We start from the raw sequence: 19,206 nt of genomic DNA, 5'->3' as shown, positions 1-19,206 counted from the left end.
ATTGCAACGTATTCATTTACCTCTGACCTATAGCGTTTCGACTTCAAACTAATCCAATTTGCCGTTTTATTTTTATTCATTTTTTTCAATATTTTTTCCTCCTAGGTTATTTTGCTATTTTTTTCAAATGCCAAGTTATTTAATTGATTCTCTCACGATTTGCGTTTATTTGAGTTTCTTTCTATATGAACGACACTCATACTACTTGCAGGCTTGTCCACCATTCATAGAGCAGTATCGTTTGGTTAACCCCTTTGTTAGTGCTCGTCGGTGTAGTTTATTTGAATATGTGAAAATAATTTATTTAAAAGGGATAAACGAAATCCAATTAACTAAAGTAAATACAGACTAAATCAAGCTAGTTTTTTTTTTAACATGACTATTCGAGAGATATGTGTTGAAAAAGTCTGCACTTTGGTTTATTTTTTTTTATTTGGCGTATTTTTGAGTAATTTCTGGTAGACTTATTATTCATTTCTAGGCTGAGGCCAACTTTGGAATGATTTTCTTGTAAATTTCAATGCCTTTTAAATAGGTTTCAGCTTTGATAAATTCATTGTGATCATGCAACAAAACGGGCGTATGATTCATCGGCGAGAATCCAATGGCAGGAACGGATTTTGCACGAATGAAACGACTATCGGTGCCACCAGGGAACACTTGAGTTTTGATAGAAAGACCCCTGTGGAAAGCAAAAATTTTATTTTCGTACAAACTTTTATAAAAATATTAACTTACAATTCATCGATTGCTGATTTAAAGGCATTCCAATAGACATTTGAGTTATCTAAGGAAGTTGGCTCAACAAAATCTTCCTTTTGTTCAAACTCAATGTCGATATTTCCGCCAGCTTCTTCGCACCATTTGTTCAACATGGCTTCAAATTGAGCATGATTGACATCGATGGCCAAACGAATGTCAAAAACGACCGTGAATTGTGGAGGAATGACGTTACTTTGAACCCCACCTTGGAGAATTGTGAGATTAACGGTAGTAACGTCAGCCGTTACAAGATGGCTGTTAGCCTTTAACTTCTCAACTTGCGTTTTGCGATAGTCATCCATGCGATCAATCAATTTACGAGCCTTTTCGCCAGCGGTATTTTCGAGCAACAGTGAGCCATGTCCAGGAGAACCATTAACTTTGAACCAAACGTCTGCAAAAACGACAAAAAAAAAATAAATTTTGTATTGTTCAAAAAGCAAATAAAGAAAAATACTTACGCCAAATCGCTCTTTCGGCATAAAACACTGGATATGTTTCATCAGGCGATGCAATTCCTTCATCTAAGGAAAATCCAATTTTCAATGACCGAAACTCTTCGGTGTCGACAAATTCTTTCATTCCACCAATTCCTCCGGTTTCTTCTTCAGGCACATAACTCAAATGGATCGTTCGTTTTGGAACAAATCCAGACGCTTTCAAAGCTTTTAAAGCACTCAAGTACTGCATACCAACGCATTTCATGTCTTGCGCTCCACGAGCATAAATATTTCCTTCTTCGTCCATTTCCGCACCGAACGGTGGGCGAGTCCAATGTTCCTAAAAAGTTATTTTAAGAAAAGTTTCAAATAAAAAAGTTGAAATTTTACCTCAAAAACTGGAACAACATCCGTGTGCGAGTTCAAGAGAATAGCTGGCAGTTCGGGTTGTGAACCTTGCCAAGTCATAACCAAAATCGGAAATTTTTCTGACACTGGATGGAATGTCTGTGTCGTCAATCCCAAGTCTTCTGCGATCTTTTTGAGGAATTTTATGCATGGTTCTATAAGATTTTTTACAAACATAAAAAAAAATTATCATAATAAGTCGAATAAATTTTATTATTTGACTTTTTCTTGCTTGAGGATTTTGATAAGGAAAGAGGTGAAATAAAAACCAAATGTGCCATTTTTTGACGTTTTTGATCATAAAATTTAATTTTTTACATTTAAAAAATATTAATTTACATTATTTTTAAAATTTATCAACACAAAATTACAAAGAAGTAAAAAATTGATTATTTTTAGTTTTAAAATTTTGAAGCAAGGTATAGCAAGCTCAGTAAATGTTTTATAGTTTTAATGTAAACCAAATTTACCAATCAAAAAATCTGTTTTTTTTTCGTCAAAATCCGAAAATTGTGACAAAAAATCAAATCATTAAATATTTTCGCATAGGTGATTAAGAAATAAATGAAAATGATAAAATGCTTATTTAGCTAATTAAGTGATGTTTTATTAGGATAAATCAACAGTTAGCAAGCTTTTGAATAACTTTTTCGTAAATTTCGATTCCTTTCAAATAGACGTCAGCTTTTATGTACTCATCGTGATCATGTAACAAAATTGGCGTATTTGGCATAGGAGAGAAACCAAAAGCTGGGATATTCTTCTCGCGAATGAAACGTGCGTCAGTTCCAGCCGGACACACCATCACCAACAAATTCAAGTTCCTACGGTATTTTTAAGTATTCAGAAAATATTCTGCCAGAAAGTTATGTAAATCACTTACAACTCGTCACACGCCTCTTTCAAATGTTTCCAAAAAATGTTTGAATCGTCAACGGGAGTTGGTGCCACATAAGGCTCTTTGATCTCGTATTCGATTGTTATGTCTCCACCTGCTTCCGCACACCATCTATTCAACATTTCTTCAAACTCCTCGTGATCAGTGTTAATCGAGAGACGACTATCGAAAACCAAAGTAGCTTGCGATGGAATGACATTGCTTTGAAGACCGCCTTCCATAAGTGTCAAATTAATCGATGTACAATCCGAATATCCAAGAAAAGGATTTTTTTCCAATAAAGTCATTTGAGAATTACGATAGTCATCCACACGATCGAGAAGTTTGCGAATTTTTTCACCAACTGTATTGGGAATCAATAAACTCCCATGTCCAGCAGAACCATTAATAACGAATTTCATGCCTGTTTTGGGTTAAACATGTCTTTATGTGAAATTTCGAACTATATTTATACAAGAAACTTACGCCAACTTGGTCTTTCGGCATAAAATAGCATAATTGCGTCACCCGGATAAGCAGCGCTCTCATCCAAAGCCACACCAACATTCATTTTTTCAAAATATTGTGATTTTACAAAGTCTTTCATTCCACCAGCACCGCCAATTTCCTCTTCCGGTACAAAAGTGACATAAACCGTTCTTTTAGGAACAAATCCAGACGACTTTAGTGCTTTTATTGCAGTCAAGTATTGCATGCCGATACATTTCATATCTTGCGCGCCACGAGCATAAATTTTTCCCTCGTTATCTATTTCGGCAGCAAACGGTGGATGGCTCCAATGCTCCTAAATAGCGATATATGTCAGAAAATTCATAGGAAAGTTTGTTGAAAAAACGTCCTTACTTCGAAAACTGGCACGACATCCGTGTGAGAGTTCAAAAAAATAGTCGGCAAATCGGAATTCGTGCCTTTCCAAGTCATGACAACAATTGGTTTCTTCGGAAAAATGCGAATAACTTCAAAATCGAGGCCGATTTTCGCAGCTAAGCGTTCTAAAAACGTTACACAAGGCTCTGGAAAGTGGGAGGGAACTTAATTGAGTTGCAGGCAAAACATGAATAATTTACCAGATAAAATCTTATATATTTATTAAAACCGACACAAATAGTACAACTGAAATTGTTAATACATTTTTTCAAGCATTTGCCACTTTTGTTATTATATTTTTATATATTTCAATTCCCTTCAAATAAATATCGGCTTTGATAAATTCATCGTGGTCATGCAACAACACGGGTGTGTGATTCATCGGAGAAAATCCGATTGCCGGAATATTTAAAGCTCGAATAAAGCGACTGTCGGTACCACCTGGGAGGGAAAAATAAGAAAATCGACTCAAAATTAGGACATTTTCATGCAGGAAAAGAGTTTACCAGGGAAGACCAAAGGCTTTATAACCAAATTCCTACAATAATAAATAAGTGTTAGTAAACCCCTTAAAGATTTCAAGCAAACATAATTACATTTCATCGGTAGCTTGTTTGAAAGCCATCCAAAAGACGTTGCTCTCGTCGAGTTTTGTGGGCTCAACTCTATTGAGTTTGTGACCGAATTCGATTTCAATATCTCCACCTGCCTCTTCGCACCATTTTCGTATCTATTTAAGATAACACAGACAAAACAATGAGTTTTTTTTCTGATGACATTAGAATCAAAGCGAGATAAAGACCTTATCTTCAAATTCCTTGTGGTCGACGTCAATGGCAATACGAACATCGAATCCAAGTGAAAATTCTGCAGGAATGACATTATTTTGCACACCACCTTTAATTTGCGTGAGATTTACTGTAGTAACATCTCCGACCGTTAAATTTGGATCATTAACCAATTTTTGACATTCCTGATCGCGAAAATCCATCATTTTATCCAGCAACACTCGCAGTTTTTCACCTGGAGTATTTTCTAATAACAAAGACCCGTGGCCCGTGTTACCGCGAATACGAAAAAAGAATCGCCAGACCGATCTCTCAGCATAAAAAACGGGAAAACTTTCGTCCGGCGACGCAATTCCTTCGTCCAGTGAAAATCCAATGTTTAATCTTCGAAAATCCTCAGATTTTACGAATTCTTTCATGCCATCGATGCCACCTAATTCTTCTTCTGCACCGAAACTCAAATGAATTGTTCGCTTAAATGTCACACCTGCACGTTTGAAAGCACGAATAGCTCCCAAATATTGCATTCCAACACATTTCATATCTTGCGCTCCACGTGCAAAGATTTTGCCTTCATTGTCTATCTCGGCAGCGAATGGTGGATGAGTCCATGATTCCTTTTATGAAAGAAATTTAGTATTTTTAAGATTCATGAAAAAATTAGCTTCGGACCTCAAACACTGGCACAACATCCATATGCGAATGCAGTAAAATTGCTGGCAACTCAGGCTCCCTGCCTTTCCATGTCATCACCAAAATTGGCTTTTTTGGATGTGCAGGTCGAAAAACATTCGTCTCGAGTGATAAATCTTTTGCTAATCCCTTTAAGAACTCTATGCATGGCTCTGGAGAACAAATAAAACAAACGTATCTCAGTAATTCTCAGGCTTAGTTGAATGTAAATCATCATGTTTGTTTTCGCAATTTTTTCTTTTTTTTTGCCTTGAATTCAAAACCTTATCGTGTGATGAACTCTCCTCTCCTCTAGCATTTTTTGTTTCGACACATAAACTCAACTCAAGCCCCTCATGCAATTTAGTGCGAAATTTAGAGACATACAGTGAATTAGCATAACATAAACAAACATAACATTCAATTAATTTGCGTGTAAACAATTTTTACTTTCATGCAGCTAAAAAGGGGTGAATATGCCTAAATATTTTAAATGAGCTTGCTTCCTGTTTTGTTTCTCATGAGATGTCAACTTTCGTAATAACATCGAATGAGCCATCTATAAAAATATTTAAATTTTGATCTATTGTTTTTTTTTCCTTTTTTAAACCATGGAAGATAACGAAATCATCTGTTAATGATTGTTAATTCAAGTTTTATATAAAGACGTCTTTTTATTGTCGAGTGTTGCAATGTATTGATAAGCAAACAATGAAAGTGAAAATTTTATGAATTGAAAAAAATTGGCTATTTACCATAATCGATGTTTGGATGCACAGTTGGAATTCGTAAATATTCACGGAAGATTTTGATTTCTTCATTGTTTTCATAATCCGTCATTTTAATTGATAATGATTTTTTTCGTGAATTTCTTTAAAATAATAAAATTTTTTTATTTATTTATTTTTTTTTTCAATTACAAAATTTCACCGAAATCTTTCGATAATGGAAAAAGTGAGAGATCCTGAAAATCTCGTAGATTTCGGACAAAGTCGAGAAAAATTATATTTTAAAAGTATTAGCAAATTAATTTAAATTTTTTTTATGTAATTTTAGATAACTCATAATTAATTTCATTTAGGAAAATGAATTTTTATCTCGGAAAAACCACACTTTTTCCATCTCTTAAAATATATGTTCTTTGAAAGTTATAATTTTAAATTTAATTTTTTTGAAGGACATTATTCTTTTGTTTTAATGATTAATTTTGATATTAATTTTTAAATATTCTAGCTCATTTTGTTCATAAATTTCTTTAAACACAGTCTCATGACACTAATTACGAAAAAATTATTGCACACTTGCAAGTAGTAATTTTCCGTGCTCTACTTGTAAATTAATATAAAAACCGTGTACTTTTACTTTTCTTTATATTGTGTGTGAGGAGAGATAAAAATAGAATGTAAACTTTTGACCCACCTCAACAAAGTATAAGAAACACTAAAGAAATTTAAAAAGAAATTCTGTCCCTCAATGAAAATTAAATAAAAAATTATATTTTACACTTGTAAAAAAGTTTTTTTTTAAGAGTAGATCACGACCCGGAATGTTTCACTGACAAAATGCGAATGATCAATCTCAGTTTATACAGTTTTAAATTGTTTAATCATTTGGACAGAGACTTTGTGTGTGTATTTACGAAAAAAAATTATATAAAATATTTATTCCATGATAGATAAAGGTACACGTATGTCGTTGCTTTATGGTGTTGTTTGATTACTACACAGCCACACCACCAAAGTGTGTCTGAGCTGAACTAAACTGACATCATTGTAAATATTGTTATCATAGTTTTTTTTTTGTTTTGTGTGTAGATTAGCAGCCACATCTGATAAGGTTGTTTTCTCTCTCCAACTCGCTCTCTATTGTTTATATGACATAAGAATATGCTACATCATAATAACAATAGAAGAATCTTGTTGAATTGCGAACTTATGGCTTGTTATGAAGGTGTTCGTGATTAGATAAGCGAATTACTCTACAGATGTTACTTTTTTAATCACGTTCTTCATAATTTGAATGCCTCTGAGGAACGTTTCGGCACCGAGATACTCATTATGGTCATGCAAGCGGATTGCCGTGTGATTAATTGGCGTAAATCCGAGTGCCGGAATGCCCAGAGCTCGAATGTAGCGACTATCTGTGCCGCCAGGAGCAATAACAGGAACAACGCGCAACTTCATCTCGTCAACTGCTGCTTTGAAAGCACACCAATAACGGTTGTCCTCATCGCATTTCGTTGGCGCGACATATTCTCGTTTTTCACCGAACACCAGTTCGACGCCTTCACCTGCTTCTTCGCACCATTTACGAAGTTGCCCTTCCAACTTTTGATGATCAACATCGATTGCGATACGCATGTCGAAAGTTACCGAAAGTTGTGACGGGACAACGTTGGCTTGGAGACCCCCAGAAACCATCGTGAGATTAACTGTAGTAACGTTACTAACCAACATCTCGGGATGCCGTTCCAGACGCTCGATCTCATGCGCACGGAAATTCATCATTTTCGAGATGATAAAGTTGAGTTTCTCGCCAGCCGTGTTTTTATGCAGCAAAGAACCGTGTCCAGGGGTGCCGTTACACTTGAAAGTGACATCTGAAATTAATAGCATTGCAAAAACAATATCAAAAATAATAAAATTTTCGTACACCAAGTACTGCGTTCCGCAAAAAATACAGGAAACCGTTCCTCTGGAGAACAACCTCCTTCGTCCATGGCAAAACCAACTTTTAATCGTTTAAATTCTTCCGTACGAACAAAATCCATCATGCCTTCTTCTCCGCCTTTCTCTTCTTCACAAGAAAACGATAAATAAACAGTTCGCAAGGGTTTAAAGCCTTCTTTTATCAACTCTTTAATTGCGAAGTAGTTTTGAATGCCCAAGCACTTCACATCTTGTGTCCCTCTGGCATAGATATTTCCTTCGTCGTCCATGTGTGCTGCAAATGGTGGATGATCCCATGCTGCTTCATCAACTGGCACAACATCCATGTGTGAATTCAAAAAGATACTTTCCAAATTAGGATCTGTGCCGGGCCAAGCCATCAATAAAATTGGCTTTTTAGGATTTTTTGGATAGCATACTTGAACCGGAAGACCAATATCAGCCGCCAATCGTTTTAAAAAAATGATTGCTGGTTCTAATAAGCAAAATTAGTAATGAAAAAAAATATTTGCTAATAAAATTGTAGAAAAATACCATAATCGATATCTGGATGAACAGTCGGGATCTGTAAATATTCTCGAAATACTTTAATCTCCTCGCGATTTTTTAACTCAGACATTTCAACAAAATCTCTTGTAAACGACAACTGACTAAAAAAATGTCTAAACCATCAAATATAGCCTTAAATTGCCAAATATTGGGTCGATAACAATCTAGATAAGATAAAATATTATTAGCTAACATCCGAACAATACTGGGAGTGACATCTGTGACTAATAGAGATTTCCTGTATTTTTTCCCATTACAGAACATTTTGGAGAAATTTAATCCGGGAGCTCGTCAACTTATTGGCGCTGGAAAAGCATACTTGAAAGCACTACATGGTAAATTTTTTCTTGGCTACTCATAAAACTTTAGCGATAATTACTATTCGCGACATGCAAATGAATTTTAATTTTAATTGATTTTTAATTTTAAATTGCGAACCGACCACGAAATTTCATTACAGTTATTTATATTTGTTATTGAAACTTTACAGGAACTGCCGATGCATCACGTTTATTTAATGAGGCGCTCGCAAAAATTGCAGTCAATGCCCAGCAAGGAGGAACTTCAGATATTGGTAAGTTTCCATTTCACGTATTTGTTCTCGTTTTCATTTCAACAGAAAAGTAAAAATAAATATTCAAGAAACCGCGAAACACGCATTTTGCTTTTATGATCTCTATACGTGACTCGTGTTTTGTTTTTTTGACGAAATGCTTTTTGTTTTGTCTTTATTTTCAAAACTAGTACATCTCGTAATTGACATGGCATTCCAACGTGTGTTTCTTACGATGATGCACGAGACGAATGAATAATGAAGGAAATGCCTTTAAAAAATTAATGTTGACATAATTTCCAGTTGCTAACATTTTTTGGCAATTTTTACAACGGGATCGAATTTTTGTTTTAAAAGGGGATTTTTTCCATCAAATATTTTCCAGACTGATTTATTGCTGTCACATGGCATTTTATTACTACTCACTTAACGAATAAAAAAAAATATTAAATAAAAAAGGTTTAAATTATATTTTTTAAAAATAATTTTAGGTGCCTCCTTGATGAATATTGTTGGTGTTTACAAAGAAATCCAGGATCAACACATGAACATTGTGAGTTTTCTATTTTGAAATTTGCAAATCAAGAAATACCGAAATATTTTTATTTTATTTTTTATTTATTTATTTTTTTTTTTTTTTGAACAATAGTTGAAGGCCTTTTATGTGGATTTATTGGTGCCATTGGAGACAAACTTGGAGAAAGACACAAAAGTTGTGCAATTTGAGCAGAAAAAGTTTTTGCAACAACATAAAGTTCGAGCAGACAGCTACAGCAAAGCGACGGCAACGATGAAGAAACATCGGAAAAAGAAAAATAATACGGAAAAGGAATTAAAAGTATGTTGTTTGTGTTTGGAAAACAATTTATATTTAGCAATTTATTTATTTATGAACGTTTTGTTCTCGTAGAGTATTCAAACAATGGAAGAAGAGAAGCAGAAACTTGATGCATTCTGTGAGCAAAGTTTGAAAAATGTAAACGATTAAAATTTTCAGTATTCTTCTTCTGTTTTCTAATAAACTTATTTTCTCGTTAGGCAATGACACAAGAACGTCGTCGTTACGGCTTCGTACTCGAACGTCAATGCAGCTTGGCCAAACACTGGATGGCCTATCACCAAGCGGGATATCAAGCGATCGAGACATCTGTGGAAAACTGGAATGAAGTAGCAGCAACGCGTGAATTTCTACCCCCAAATATCGATGGCATGTTTGCACGACGTATCCGCGACCAAAACCATCATGGCGGCATGGACGAGGATTCGGAACGTGGTTCAATCGTTTCGGCACTGCGAAAGACCCGCAGCATTGATGCTTCCTGCATGGACATGCGCTCCTTGGGAGATTGCGTGAGCAGTGTCTCGATGCAAATGCCACGTGCAAAATCCGAGTTCAATCTCACATCTTCTCCAAGTGAAGTCGGAAGTTCATGGGATCGGCAGATTGTGAGAGCTTTGTTCGCGTATTTGTCATCGGGCGAGAACCAATTGAGCTTTTTGGAAGGAGACAGAATCGCACTTGTTGGAGATCGTGCAAAAGGATGGCAATTTGGTGAAAATTTAAGAACGCAGAAATTTGGATGGTTCCCCATTGCATATACAACAGAAAATGAAATAGAAGAAAATGAGTAAGAAACAGTAATTTTTTTTAAACAAAACAAGTTCAAGAAAAAAAAACTTTATTACAGACAAAATTGGGGAAAACTAGTAGAAAGCGATTTGGAACAAAGACCAGACTCCAGTCTCGAAGGCACCTTGGTCGAAGAAACGCTCCCAACTAAAATGACAGGATCATATCACGATGAAGCATCTCCAACAAGAATGTTCGGAGACACCATTCAATATCGTCATGCCAAACCAGTATGAAATTCCTGATTATTTGACATGCTTTTATTTGACTTACATTTTGTTCTTTTCAGTTCCAACGTCTCTCACGAGGTGATGGTCATCCAAAACCAGGCAATCCTCCCAATCTTCCAGCACCTGTTCCCACGCCAACTGTGCCTCAAAATTATCAAAAACAGCAACAACAACAAAAACAGGGAGTTACTCAATCACACAGCTTTTCGTCATCTGGTGGTCCACCAGTGGTTGAACAACGTAAATCAACCACAATGAACTTTAGTAAACCAGTAAGTGACATGATATTTTTCTTATCACCTACACATATGACGTGTCATAAATTTATCTCTTTTTTTTATCTTACAGCCAACGAGCAAACCAAAAACTGCGAGAAATGGGATAACAAGCGCTTCGTTACACAGTAGCAATGACAGTGGTTTCTCGAATGAGCCTCCACCACAACCGGAAATCGACTATTCCGATGAAGAGCCAATGCATCGTGTTCCGATAAGGTACAATTTACGTAATTTCACAATCAATTCACAGTATATAGTAATTGTTGTTAATAATTTGTCTGTATTTAAAAAAGATGATTTTTATTTATTTGTTGCTAATTTGAAACCACCATTTAGTTTCGAAAATATTGACACCTCGTCCAATGTAGAAATTCGTTTGAATTATTCCTCGATTTGTCGGCAACGGTATGAAATTCGGGAAGGCTTTCGCATCAATGTAGTAATCCTTAAGGAAGTAGAATCCTTTTTGTATAGGACATCGATTTGGAAGCTTTCCAAACTTTTGAGCTGCTTCGTAAATGAATTGGAAAAGCATGTCGCTTCCATTTTTCCGCTTAAAGTAACGACACAGGTCCACTGTGTGATTAAAAACCGTAGTAGTTTGATTTTTAGTAAGATACAGAGTCATTGATGTCGTTAGCTGTAATTATTTTATCGATTTTAATGTAGAAATAAGGTCAAAAGTTATTACAAACCTTCAATCCCTTTATAACTTTGATAGCTGTGAGATTCATATTCACTGTTTTTCGTCCCAACTCTGCATTAAGACTTAAATTTGACTCAACGATAAGAAATTCAGAGTTTCCACGAAATTCAATTTTGTCCATTTGAAAAACGAGACCCGTGACAAAACACTTTAACACTAGAATTAAAAATAAAATTGAATTGGAACTCATCATGATGGTTTCTAAAAATCGACTGGTGTTCAATTTTTTCTTTTTTTTTTTTTGTGAAAACCAAATGTAATAAGGGAGATGGTGATGGTGATTACTGACCAATTATATTATTTTTTTAATTCATGTTTTTTTTGTTTTTTTTTATGTTATCAGATCTTCTCGTTCAGAAAAGAGCCTTAATATGTCACGTGATCATTTACACAAACGCATGAGTGTCACAGAAGACATTTATGGCTCTGTTCCAATGACCCCGAAAATTCGCCATCATCCTGGCAGTCCATTGCGTAATGGCAATAACGGTGGTTCAAATGCAGTACGCCAAGCTGCTAGCTACGGAAATTTAACGGACAACGACATGACACTGGATTTCAGACGTGCCACAATTAATTTGGACAAAAATGGAAAAGTAAAGCGAAACAAGTCCTTTTGGCGTTTCAGCAAATCTGAGGAGATATTGGAAGGTATGGCCATGTGGAAGCATCGCGACTTGATACCAACAGACCAGGAAAAACGAGAAGATGAGGAGGTGCGCGAAGTAATAACGACACTGAAACGTGCACCGAAAGCCAATAGCAAAGGAAGTCAGAGAAGCCATGGAAGCAAATTGTCGACCGAAAAACGTTTGACAACTCTCGAGAGGCCATTAACAAAACAGGAAATTGACGAAAGAGTTTCGAAGACGCAGAAGAGTAACGAAAAAATGTCGAAAAAGAATTCTAAAAATGAACGCGAGTCACGGGAAACAAGAAAATCAACAAATACTTCGTATAATAAGAAGCAACAACAACAGCAGCAGCAACATCATGAAATGGAACACGATGAAGAAATATACGGCGATAACAGTACCTTGCAACGTCACTCACGATCAAGAGCAGATGAAAATGAGCAAAAGTGGTGGGCCGATGGAAAACAAATGAAAGAATATTACGATCAGGATTTGCCTGATGACCCTTTCGATGATGTCCAAGTACGAGACGACATGAATTTCTACGATGACGATAGTTTGAAAGACATAATGATGAAGTCCATTAAACGACAAGACATTTTGAAGCAATATTATTCGAGTGGCACAGACACTGAACGTCTTTCTACGAGTTCCGATCCCTATGATTGCATCGTTGTTGAAGATCATCTCGTGAGTGCGGCAGATCTTGCCCGGAAAAACAAGAAAAATAAGAAGGGTGACAATAAAATGGAGTTTTCGACATTCCGCAGTAACAAGACAGACACAACAGAGATGAAATTGTTGCCACGCACAAAACTTAGTAAATCTGAGGGAAAATACGAGTCTGGACATGAGAGTACGCGCGAAAGCACACAAGGCACCAAAAAACGATCCAAAAACGGAACAAATCAGAATTCAAGTAAATCAAAACCTTCGAATAATTACAGTCAATGGGTCGATTTATGGGGAAATACTGGCGGAGCTCCTCCAACAAAGACTAAATAAACAAATAAAAGACAAAAGCTTTAAATACTTTGTACATAAACATCTTCCAGCAGTTTATAGGTGGCAGATTTTTAGTATTATCGAATAATGTATATTCTAAAGAGCCGTGTCGGTGCTATATTACATAGAATTTAATGGTGTCGGTATTAAAAATAAGTCCAAACTCCTTCCTTTGTTTTGAGCGATTTAAAACAAAATGAAAAAAGTGTCTCCTGCATGAGTCATGATCTTTAGTCCATTCCGCTAAAGTTCAAAAGGACATCCATTTTAGTAGCTAAATTAGTAGGTAGAGCCTCAGTAGAAATTGTTGCTTGTTGTATCTGTTACAATACTCAAAAAATTATTATTTTGTTTAAGTTTACCATTAGAGTTTATTTTATTTTGAATATTATTATTTGAATAAAGTTTTAATATTAAATTGCTTGCTTTAATTTATTTTCTCTTGAGAATGAATTTTTGACGGTAAGAAACAACCAATAAAAACATTTTTTTCTCAACTAACACTACTAACACAAACCTCCTCATCTATATTTCTATTTTCAGAGCTTCACAATTTGCAACGATCAAACTCCGAAACACCAAAACAAATGATCGATCTGCCCCATTGATTAGATAATGCCATTCTACCAATAACCCAATGTAATATGTACTAATAACTAATAATTGACTGTCTGATATTGTTGATATTAATCAACTTGATTTTAGGAGATTTTAAATAGAAATTTTAAATGGTTTTAGATGAAAAATATCATTGTTGATATGAATACAAAATCAAAAAAAAAAAGTGTTAATATAGAAAAGAATTAAAAAATTATAAAAAAAAAATGTTGAACCTGAAAACTTAATTTATTCATTTGCATGATAATAAATAAAATAATCATAAATGTCTTCGGTTTCATAGAGCTTTTGTCTGATGGTTGGTTTGACTGTATAAGTATCCTCTGATTGAGCAGGACCCCAAGTTTTACCTTTGTACCTATTTCTTTCCAAAAATTAAGGATGAGCGAGCCTTCAGTCAACTCAGAATACCTACTTATCCTAAATTTTTTTATGAAAAATTCGGTTATTTTTATATTTTAAAAAAATTGGGGGGGCTTCAAATATATTTTTCTAATTTGCATTGGCCTAATTTGTCCCAGTAGAAAACCATGATGCCATCACACACCGTAGAAATGTGTGAATAACACTACATGGAACATGCAACATACGGTACCCAGTGTACAGTCGTCTCACCTTGACAGAAAGGGCGGTTGGACTCTTGTGTTTTTTTAGAAAAACATTGCAATTTTCACTGAAATTTCGATAAATTAGATAAAAGCACGGAAATTAAACGTAAGTTGTTGCCGCCATCAATGAAGAATTGATATAATCTTGGTGTTTTTTAGTTGTTGCCGCCAAATAATCGCTGAACGCCATGCCTCGGATAATACACAAATCTCCGAGACGCGCAAACCGAAGACCTACCGAAAACCCTTTAGGCGAAGAGCTGAATTCCTCCTCGTATGAAGAGCCTGATACAGATTTGAATGAAACGCGGAACTCCAACTTGAACACAACAAAAAACAATGCTGCACACCAATTTCGCAATCGATCGTCTTACAGTGTAGCGGACATGGAACTGACTAGAGGAGCGGACAGAAGTTTACGTTCTAGTTACAGATTGAATCAATCGCGTGAATTGCCACGAGGAGCTGGTGTTCGCAAACAGACGAATCCGCGTCGATTTAAGCCAGGCACAAAGGTGTTAAGGGAGATTCGCAAGTATCAAAGTACCACGAAGCTACTCATTCCGAAACTGCCGTTTTCGCGACTTGTTCGTGAAGTATTACACGAATATGCACCAGCCGATACACGAATTACACCACAAGCGTTACTTGCTTTGCAGGAATCGAGCGAAATTTATCTCACTCAATTTTTTGAAGACTCATTACGGCTGGCTATTCATGCAAAACGTGTAACTGTAATGCCACGAGACATGGATCTCGTGAAATTTCTAAGAGGCCAATGGAATTATCTAAAATAGTTTAAATGTATGTTGAAGAATTATTATTAATTTCTCCGTAAATTGCGTGTATGTTGATTTTAAAAAATAGGTAATTTAAAACAGTAAATTTTCAAAGAGAAAAAATATAAATTTGTTAAAATAACTCGAAATATTACAAAAAATAAAATAAAGAAAAATTAATACATTTCCTATAAAAAAAATGGAGGTATTATCGGTAGGAAAGAAACAACGTAGATTTTAATTTTAATAAATTTTATTGTTTATATTTTAATCGTTTTATTTGCTCGTATGATTGATCAATTTAGTCATCAATACACAATACAGATGATAAATATTTTTTTTATTTTTGTAAGAGGACGTTATTTTGTTTTTTTTTATGTGCTGATATGGCAACAAATTTTCTATCTATTTCTCTTCTTTTTACTAATAATAAATTATTTTGATTATTTTTGTTTTTTTTTTATCAATATTCATATCACTAACTAAGTGTTCTTCCTTTATTTTCATTGAGTTTTCTGTTCTTATGTCCTATGTATTTATGAGAAGAGCAAAAATAGAGATTCAAAAATATTTTTTTAACATTTCATTATTTTATCTTCGTCTAACGTGTCTTTTAAAGTGTAAAATGTTTATTATATTAAAATATCATTAAAGAATTATTATTATCTAAATAAGCTCAGATCTTGTCTCCGTAAATAGAGATTTTACAGTATAGAGTAGTTTTGCAAATTATAAATAATAATAAAACTTGGAGAATTTGTACTTGATTCGATTCTATCGATTGTTTTGCAGAGTGTTAGGCCAGTGATGGATAGTGTTGTGATTGATATGTGAGGAGAAAATTTATAAGTTGGTGAGTGTTGGTGGTTGTTTGAAAGCATGTAACGACATTATCTGATAAAAATTTTCTATTCTAAGTACATTTTACATTTAGATCCTTTGTTTAGATACATAATATTTAGTAGTAGTATTATTTATTTAAAAATTCAACAATAGATTTTTAAAAAACTTTTCAATCTTTTTAAGTACAAACATTTCGTTCATATTATTGTTTTCGGTTACAAATTTTGGATTTTAGTTCGTTTTTTTTGTCTTTTGATTAATCATGCTCTAACTATTCATATGTTCTAACAAGAAAATTTATTTATAAAGTAAGTGCATAGGCAAGTGTTGGTCCATAAATTTAAACAAACTTAGTATATTCCTAATTGCTGGCTAATTTTTTTTTGTTTCGTGTGTAAATATTAGAAAGAATATTTTTGAGATCGTTTTTTTTCTTACGGAATGCTTAAAATGGATGGCATAAATGTCTTTTTTCAACAATAATACTCAAAATATAGTCTTAAGATTAAAAAAAAAAATTACTAAAATATCAAACTTTCTTTACACCCAAACCCCGTGAGGATTCTTACTAGTCGGCACCGCGTTTTCCAACTGTCGAGGCGATCCTATAATACGACGACTGCTGCCGGGTTTCATGGAAGCTTTAAAAAATAAAAATAAAATAAAATCTGTTTAAATTATAAGAAATTTTAAAAATTCTTACATTCTATCAAATTTTTAACTTCTTCCGCTGGTGCAGCTTGAGCAAGGCTTTGCAAATTTACTTCCTTCATTTGATGCACGAGTTGTTCAACTTGTTTTTTCTTCTCCGCTATTGCCATTTCGATTCCCGCAACATCTTTCTTCAAGTTTTCGGCTGCCTTATTGGACATTTCGGAAGTTTGTGCCGCGATTTCGATGTCAGATTGTATTCGTTCAACCTCGTGCATAAGATGGCGTTCCATTTGTTGTCTATTATTGAATTCCTGATTGATGCAGCGCTGCTCCAAGTGAATCTCATCCATGAGGAGACGAATTTTGTTCTTGCACTGCAGCAATTCTGTCTCACAATTCGCCAGCTTGCTCCGAAGTAACGTAATTTCAGACTTGAGAGTCTTCTCCTGCTGCTTCACTAATTCATTTTCCTCCTCGACATATGCCAGCGTTTGTAGCTGATCGTTCCCTTGACGATAAATAATATCGGTTTTGTTAATTTCTTGTACGATGGCTTCCAATTGCAACTGTTGTTCGCGCGACTTGTTCTCTAAAAAGACAATTTCCGCATCGTATTTCGTCAAATCGGATTGTTGCACAGTAATTTTATCACGTTGAAACTGAATGAGTTGCACGAGGTCGCGATACTGCGACCCATTTTGACCGTACTGCTGATCGTTGACACCGTTTGGCATTTCGTTGAAGTCTATTCGTCGACCGTTGACGATGTTCTGATCCAAAATGGGGTTGCTTTTGTTGTTAATCAGGGGACTTGAACGCGGCGCTGGCGGATCTCGGTACGGCGGCGGGACCAATGAGCCATTTGACGACACCGAAGGACTTTGTTGTCCATTCATGTTGTTGTTTTCAGCAAGGAGGTTTTCGTTGCTACTCATGCCGCCACGCATTGGCTTCATATTCACTTTTCGATCTAACGAGTTCCGGACGTCGGCAGCTGTCACTTCGCCATTCGATGTATTATGCCACTCGTTGTGGTTTATGGGACTGGATTCGTGATTGCTACCGGGACTGGAATGCGCATACTTATGCGGCGAAATGAGCGGATTAAATGGACGGTGTTGCATTTGCGGCGACATTAGATTCCGAACGACGGGCCTATCTTGTGTGGTCAAGCTCTTTCTGGTCTCGGCTTCGCGCACAAACGCCGGCATGCTCATGTTATCGCGTTTATTGTACAAACCCAGCGTTGGCGACGTTACGGGAGATGCAGGATTACTTCGGGCATTTGTATTGGAATTTGTCATTGTTGAAGGATTCGTCGATGGAAGGGATCTTTGTCTGACATGATTTCCCTCTTGCATCGCCTTTTCCTGCTGCCGCTGAAGCTGTTGTTTTGATTGCGGGTGTTGCTGTAACTGCTGTTTTTGCTCCGATCGTTGCAAAACAAACTGCACATCGCTCGAATATTGGCCCCATTTCATGAGAATCTTCAAAGGGTTCTCTTGGGGTGCGAGTGCTCGCTCATTATTTCTCCAACGTTCGATCAAGGTGAATCGTCCGGTCTTGCCAGTCGCATGTGCTAACGCAAAAACGATGTCTTGGCAGGTTGTCGCATCCGTAACTCCACACACAATCCTTTGGATGCCTTCTACCCATACTTTCAATTCCATCTCAATTCATCTGTATGTATGTATTCTTAAATTAATTATTTAAAGGGACCTGAAACGACAAACGAAAACGATGCAAGTTAACTGAGTTATGACTAAATGAGAAAAAATCTCCGTTAATACAGAGAGAAAGTTGATATAAAATTATTATAAATATTTTTGTTTTTGTCACGCTTAGAGAGACTTTTACGACAAGGTCGTCCAAATAAGGCATATCCTACACTTTTTTCGCCAAAATTTCATTCAAAACTGAGATGGTGTCGAGAGCAAACCAAATCAATTCCAACCAAAAGGGTAGAACAACAGAACAACATCATCCACTTGCTTCTTCGTTCATGTCTTCTTCGTCAACGAGAGTCACATATGTATGCTAATATACGTACGTCATAAAAAATGTAAAACATTTATGCAAATGCCCTGAATATTTGTAGCCTACTTTGCTTTCGTTTTCACAAATTTCTTTAAATACGGCAATTTCGTGGTTCTCGCACTGTGTTTGCATGGAACATTTCAAGACAAGTCCTTTGAATGCTTGGAATTTCATTTGCTTGACATTTATTGGGTCAATAAACTTTTTTTGTTTTGTTATTTTTTACGCATCTTGCGAACTGATTGCACCATTTTTTCTGGTTCATTGTTGAACATTCGTTGCTGTTCCATGTACAAAACAAGATTTTCTCTTGGATCTCAAGTGTGTTCTCAAGTGTTTCTCGGGAAGAATCCTTTGTATCAATTAAAGGAGCACAAATTCTTCGGAGTTGGCCTGATTTCTCGACACCTTTGCGGGGACACTTACGCTATTTTTACAGTTATTTGTCGGATTGCACAGATTTACTCGTTAACTAAAGCACACATTTTAAATAAAAAGCTACATTTTCTTCAAAAAATAACAAAACTCAAGCTCCAAATCCACTGTATAAATTGAGTCGGCTGGAAGTGATGTTATT

At 35.5% G+C, this 19,206-nt stretch overlaps 5 protein-coding genes across 9 annotated transcripts in view; 2 read left to right on the top strand and 3 right to left on the bottom strand.

The window, feature by feature from the left end:
- Positions 1 to 13,454, top strand: part of LOC134836720 (uncharacterized) — a 36,238-nt gene extending 22,784 nt beyond the window's left edge. Inside the window, exons 3-12 of the mRNA XM_063851918.1 lie at positions 8,313 to 8,388; positions 8,544 to 8,627; positions 9,098 to 9,159; positions 9,256 to 9,444; positions 9,517 to 9,582; positions 9,645 to 10,234; positions 10,295 to 10,466; positions 10,526 to 10,738; positions 10,815 to 10,960; positions 11,794 to 13,454. Coding sequence (XP_063707988.1) covers positions 8,313 to 8,388; positions 8,544 to 8,627; positions 9,098 to 9,159; positions 9,256 to 9,444; positions 9,517 to 9,582; positions 9,645 to 10,234; positions 10,295 to 10,466; positions 10,526 to 10,738; positions 10,815 to 10,960; positions 11,794 to 13,090 — 2,895 coding nt within the window. The 3' untranslated portion in view covers positions 13,091 to 13,454. The remainder of the gene's footprint in view (positions 1 to 8,312; positions 8,389 to 8,543; positions 8,628 to 9,097; positions 9,160 to 9,255; positions 9,445 to 9,516; positions 9,583 to 9,644; positions 10,235 to 10,294; positions 10,467 to 10,525; positions 10,739 to 10,814; positions 10,961 to 11,793) is intronic.
- LOC134834748 (aminoacylase-1-like) lies at positions 54 to 6,747 on the bottom strand. 5 transcript variants are annotated; one of them, XM_063849530.1, is made up of 7 exons: positions 6,341 to 6,390; positions 5,591 to 5,706; positions 4,836 to 5,008; positions 4,178 to 4,780; positions 3,972 to 4,105; positions 3,882 to 3,913; positions 3,557 to 3,816 (listed from the first exon to the last, which is right to left on the bottom strand). In XM_063849530.1, exons 2-7 carry the CDS (start codon positions 5,673 to 5,675, stop codon positions 3,644 to 3,646), a joined length of 1,200 nt encoding a protein of 399 aa, XP_063705600.1. In that variant the 5' UTR covers positions 5,676 to 5,706; positions 6,341 to 6,390; the 3' UTR covers positions 3,557 to 3,643. The 5 variants fall into 5 exon arrangements, with proteins under 5 accessions (XP_063705591.1, XP_063705582.1, XP_063705608.1 ...); XM_063849546.1 differs by lacking the exon at positions 6,341 to 6,390 and adding an exon at positions 6,255 to 6,320; XM_063849521.1 differs by lacking the exons at positions 3,557 to 3,816; positions 3,882 to 3,913; positions 3,972 to 4,105; ... (1 more) ...; positions 4,836 to 5,008; positions 6,341 to 6,390 and adding exons at positions 54 to 682; positions 739 to 1,156; positions 1,224 to 1,542; positions 1,593 to 1,765; positions 6,255 to 6,303.
- On the bottom strand, positions 6,788 to 8,123 carry LOC134828064 (aminoacylase-1-like). Its single transcript, XM_063841015.1, has 3 exons — positions 8,039 to 8,123; positions 7,488 to 7,979; positions 6,788 to 7,434 (listed from the first exon to the last, which is right to left on the bottom strand). Exons 1-3 carry the CDS (start codon positions 8,121 to 8,123, stop codon positions 6,809 to 6,811), a joined length of 1,203 nt encoding a protein of 400 aa, XP_063697085.1. The 3' UTR covers positions 6,788 to 6,808.
- Positions 13,455 to 14,504: 1,050 nt separating the features above from the next.
- On the top strand, positions 14,505 to 15,113 carry LOC134837494 (histone H3-1-like). Its single transcript, XM_063852875.1, has one exon. The coding sequence runs from the start codon at positions 14,505 to 14,507 to the stop codon at positions 15,111 to 15,113; it is 609 nt and encodes a 202-aa protein (XP_063708945.1).
- A 594-nt stretch (positions 15,114 to 15,707) lies between these two features.
- Positions 15,708 to 19,150, bottom strand: LOC134835638 (ras association domain-containing protein 8). Its single transcript, XM_063850556.1, has 3 exons — positions 19,056 to 19,150; positions 16,642 to 18,311; positions 15,708 to 16,579 (listed from the first exon to the last, which is right to left on the bottom strand). Exons 2-3 carry the CDS (start codon positions 18,260 to 18,262, stop codon positions 16,479 to 16,481), a joined length of 1,722 nt encoding a protein of 573 aa, XP_063706626.1. The 5' UTR covers positions 18,263 to 18,311; positions 19,056 to 19,150; the 3' UTR covers positions 15,708 to 16,478.
- Between the last annotated feature and the right edge of the window lie 56 nt (positions 19,151 to 19,206).

The sequence above is a fragment of the Culicoides brevitarsis genome, chromosome 1, assembly GCF_036172545.1.
Source record: "Culicoides brevitarsis isolate CSIRO-B50_1 chromosome 1, AGI_CSIRO_Cbre_v1, whole genome shotgun sequence".
NCBI lineage: Eukaryota > Metazoa > Arthropoda > Insecta > Diptera > Ceratopogonidae > Culicoides > Culicoides brevitarsis.
The sequence above is the reverse complement of the archived record's forward strand: the minus strand, read 5'-3'. Positions and strand labels throughout refer to the sequence as shown.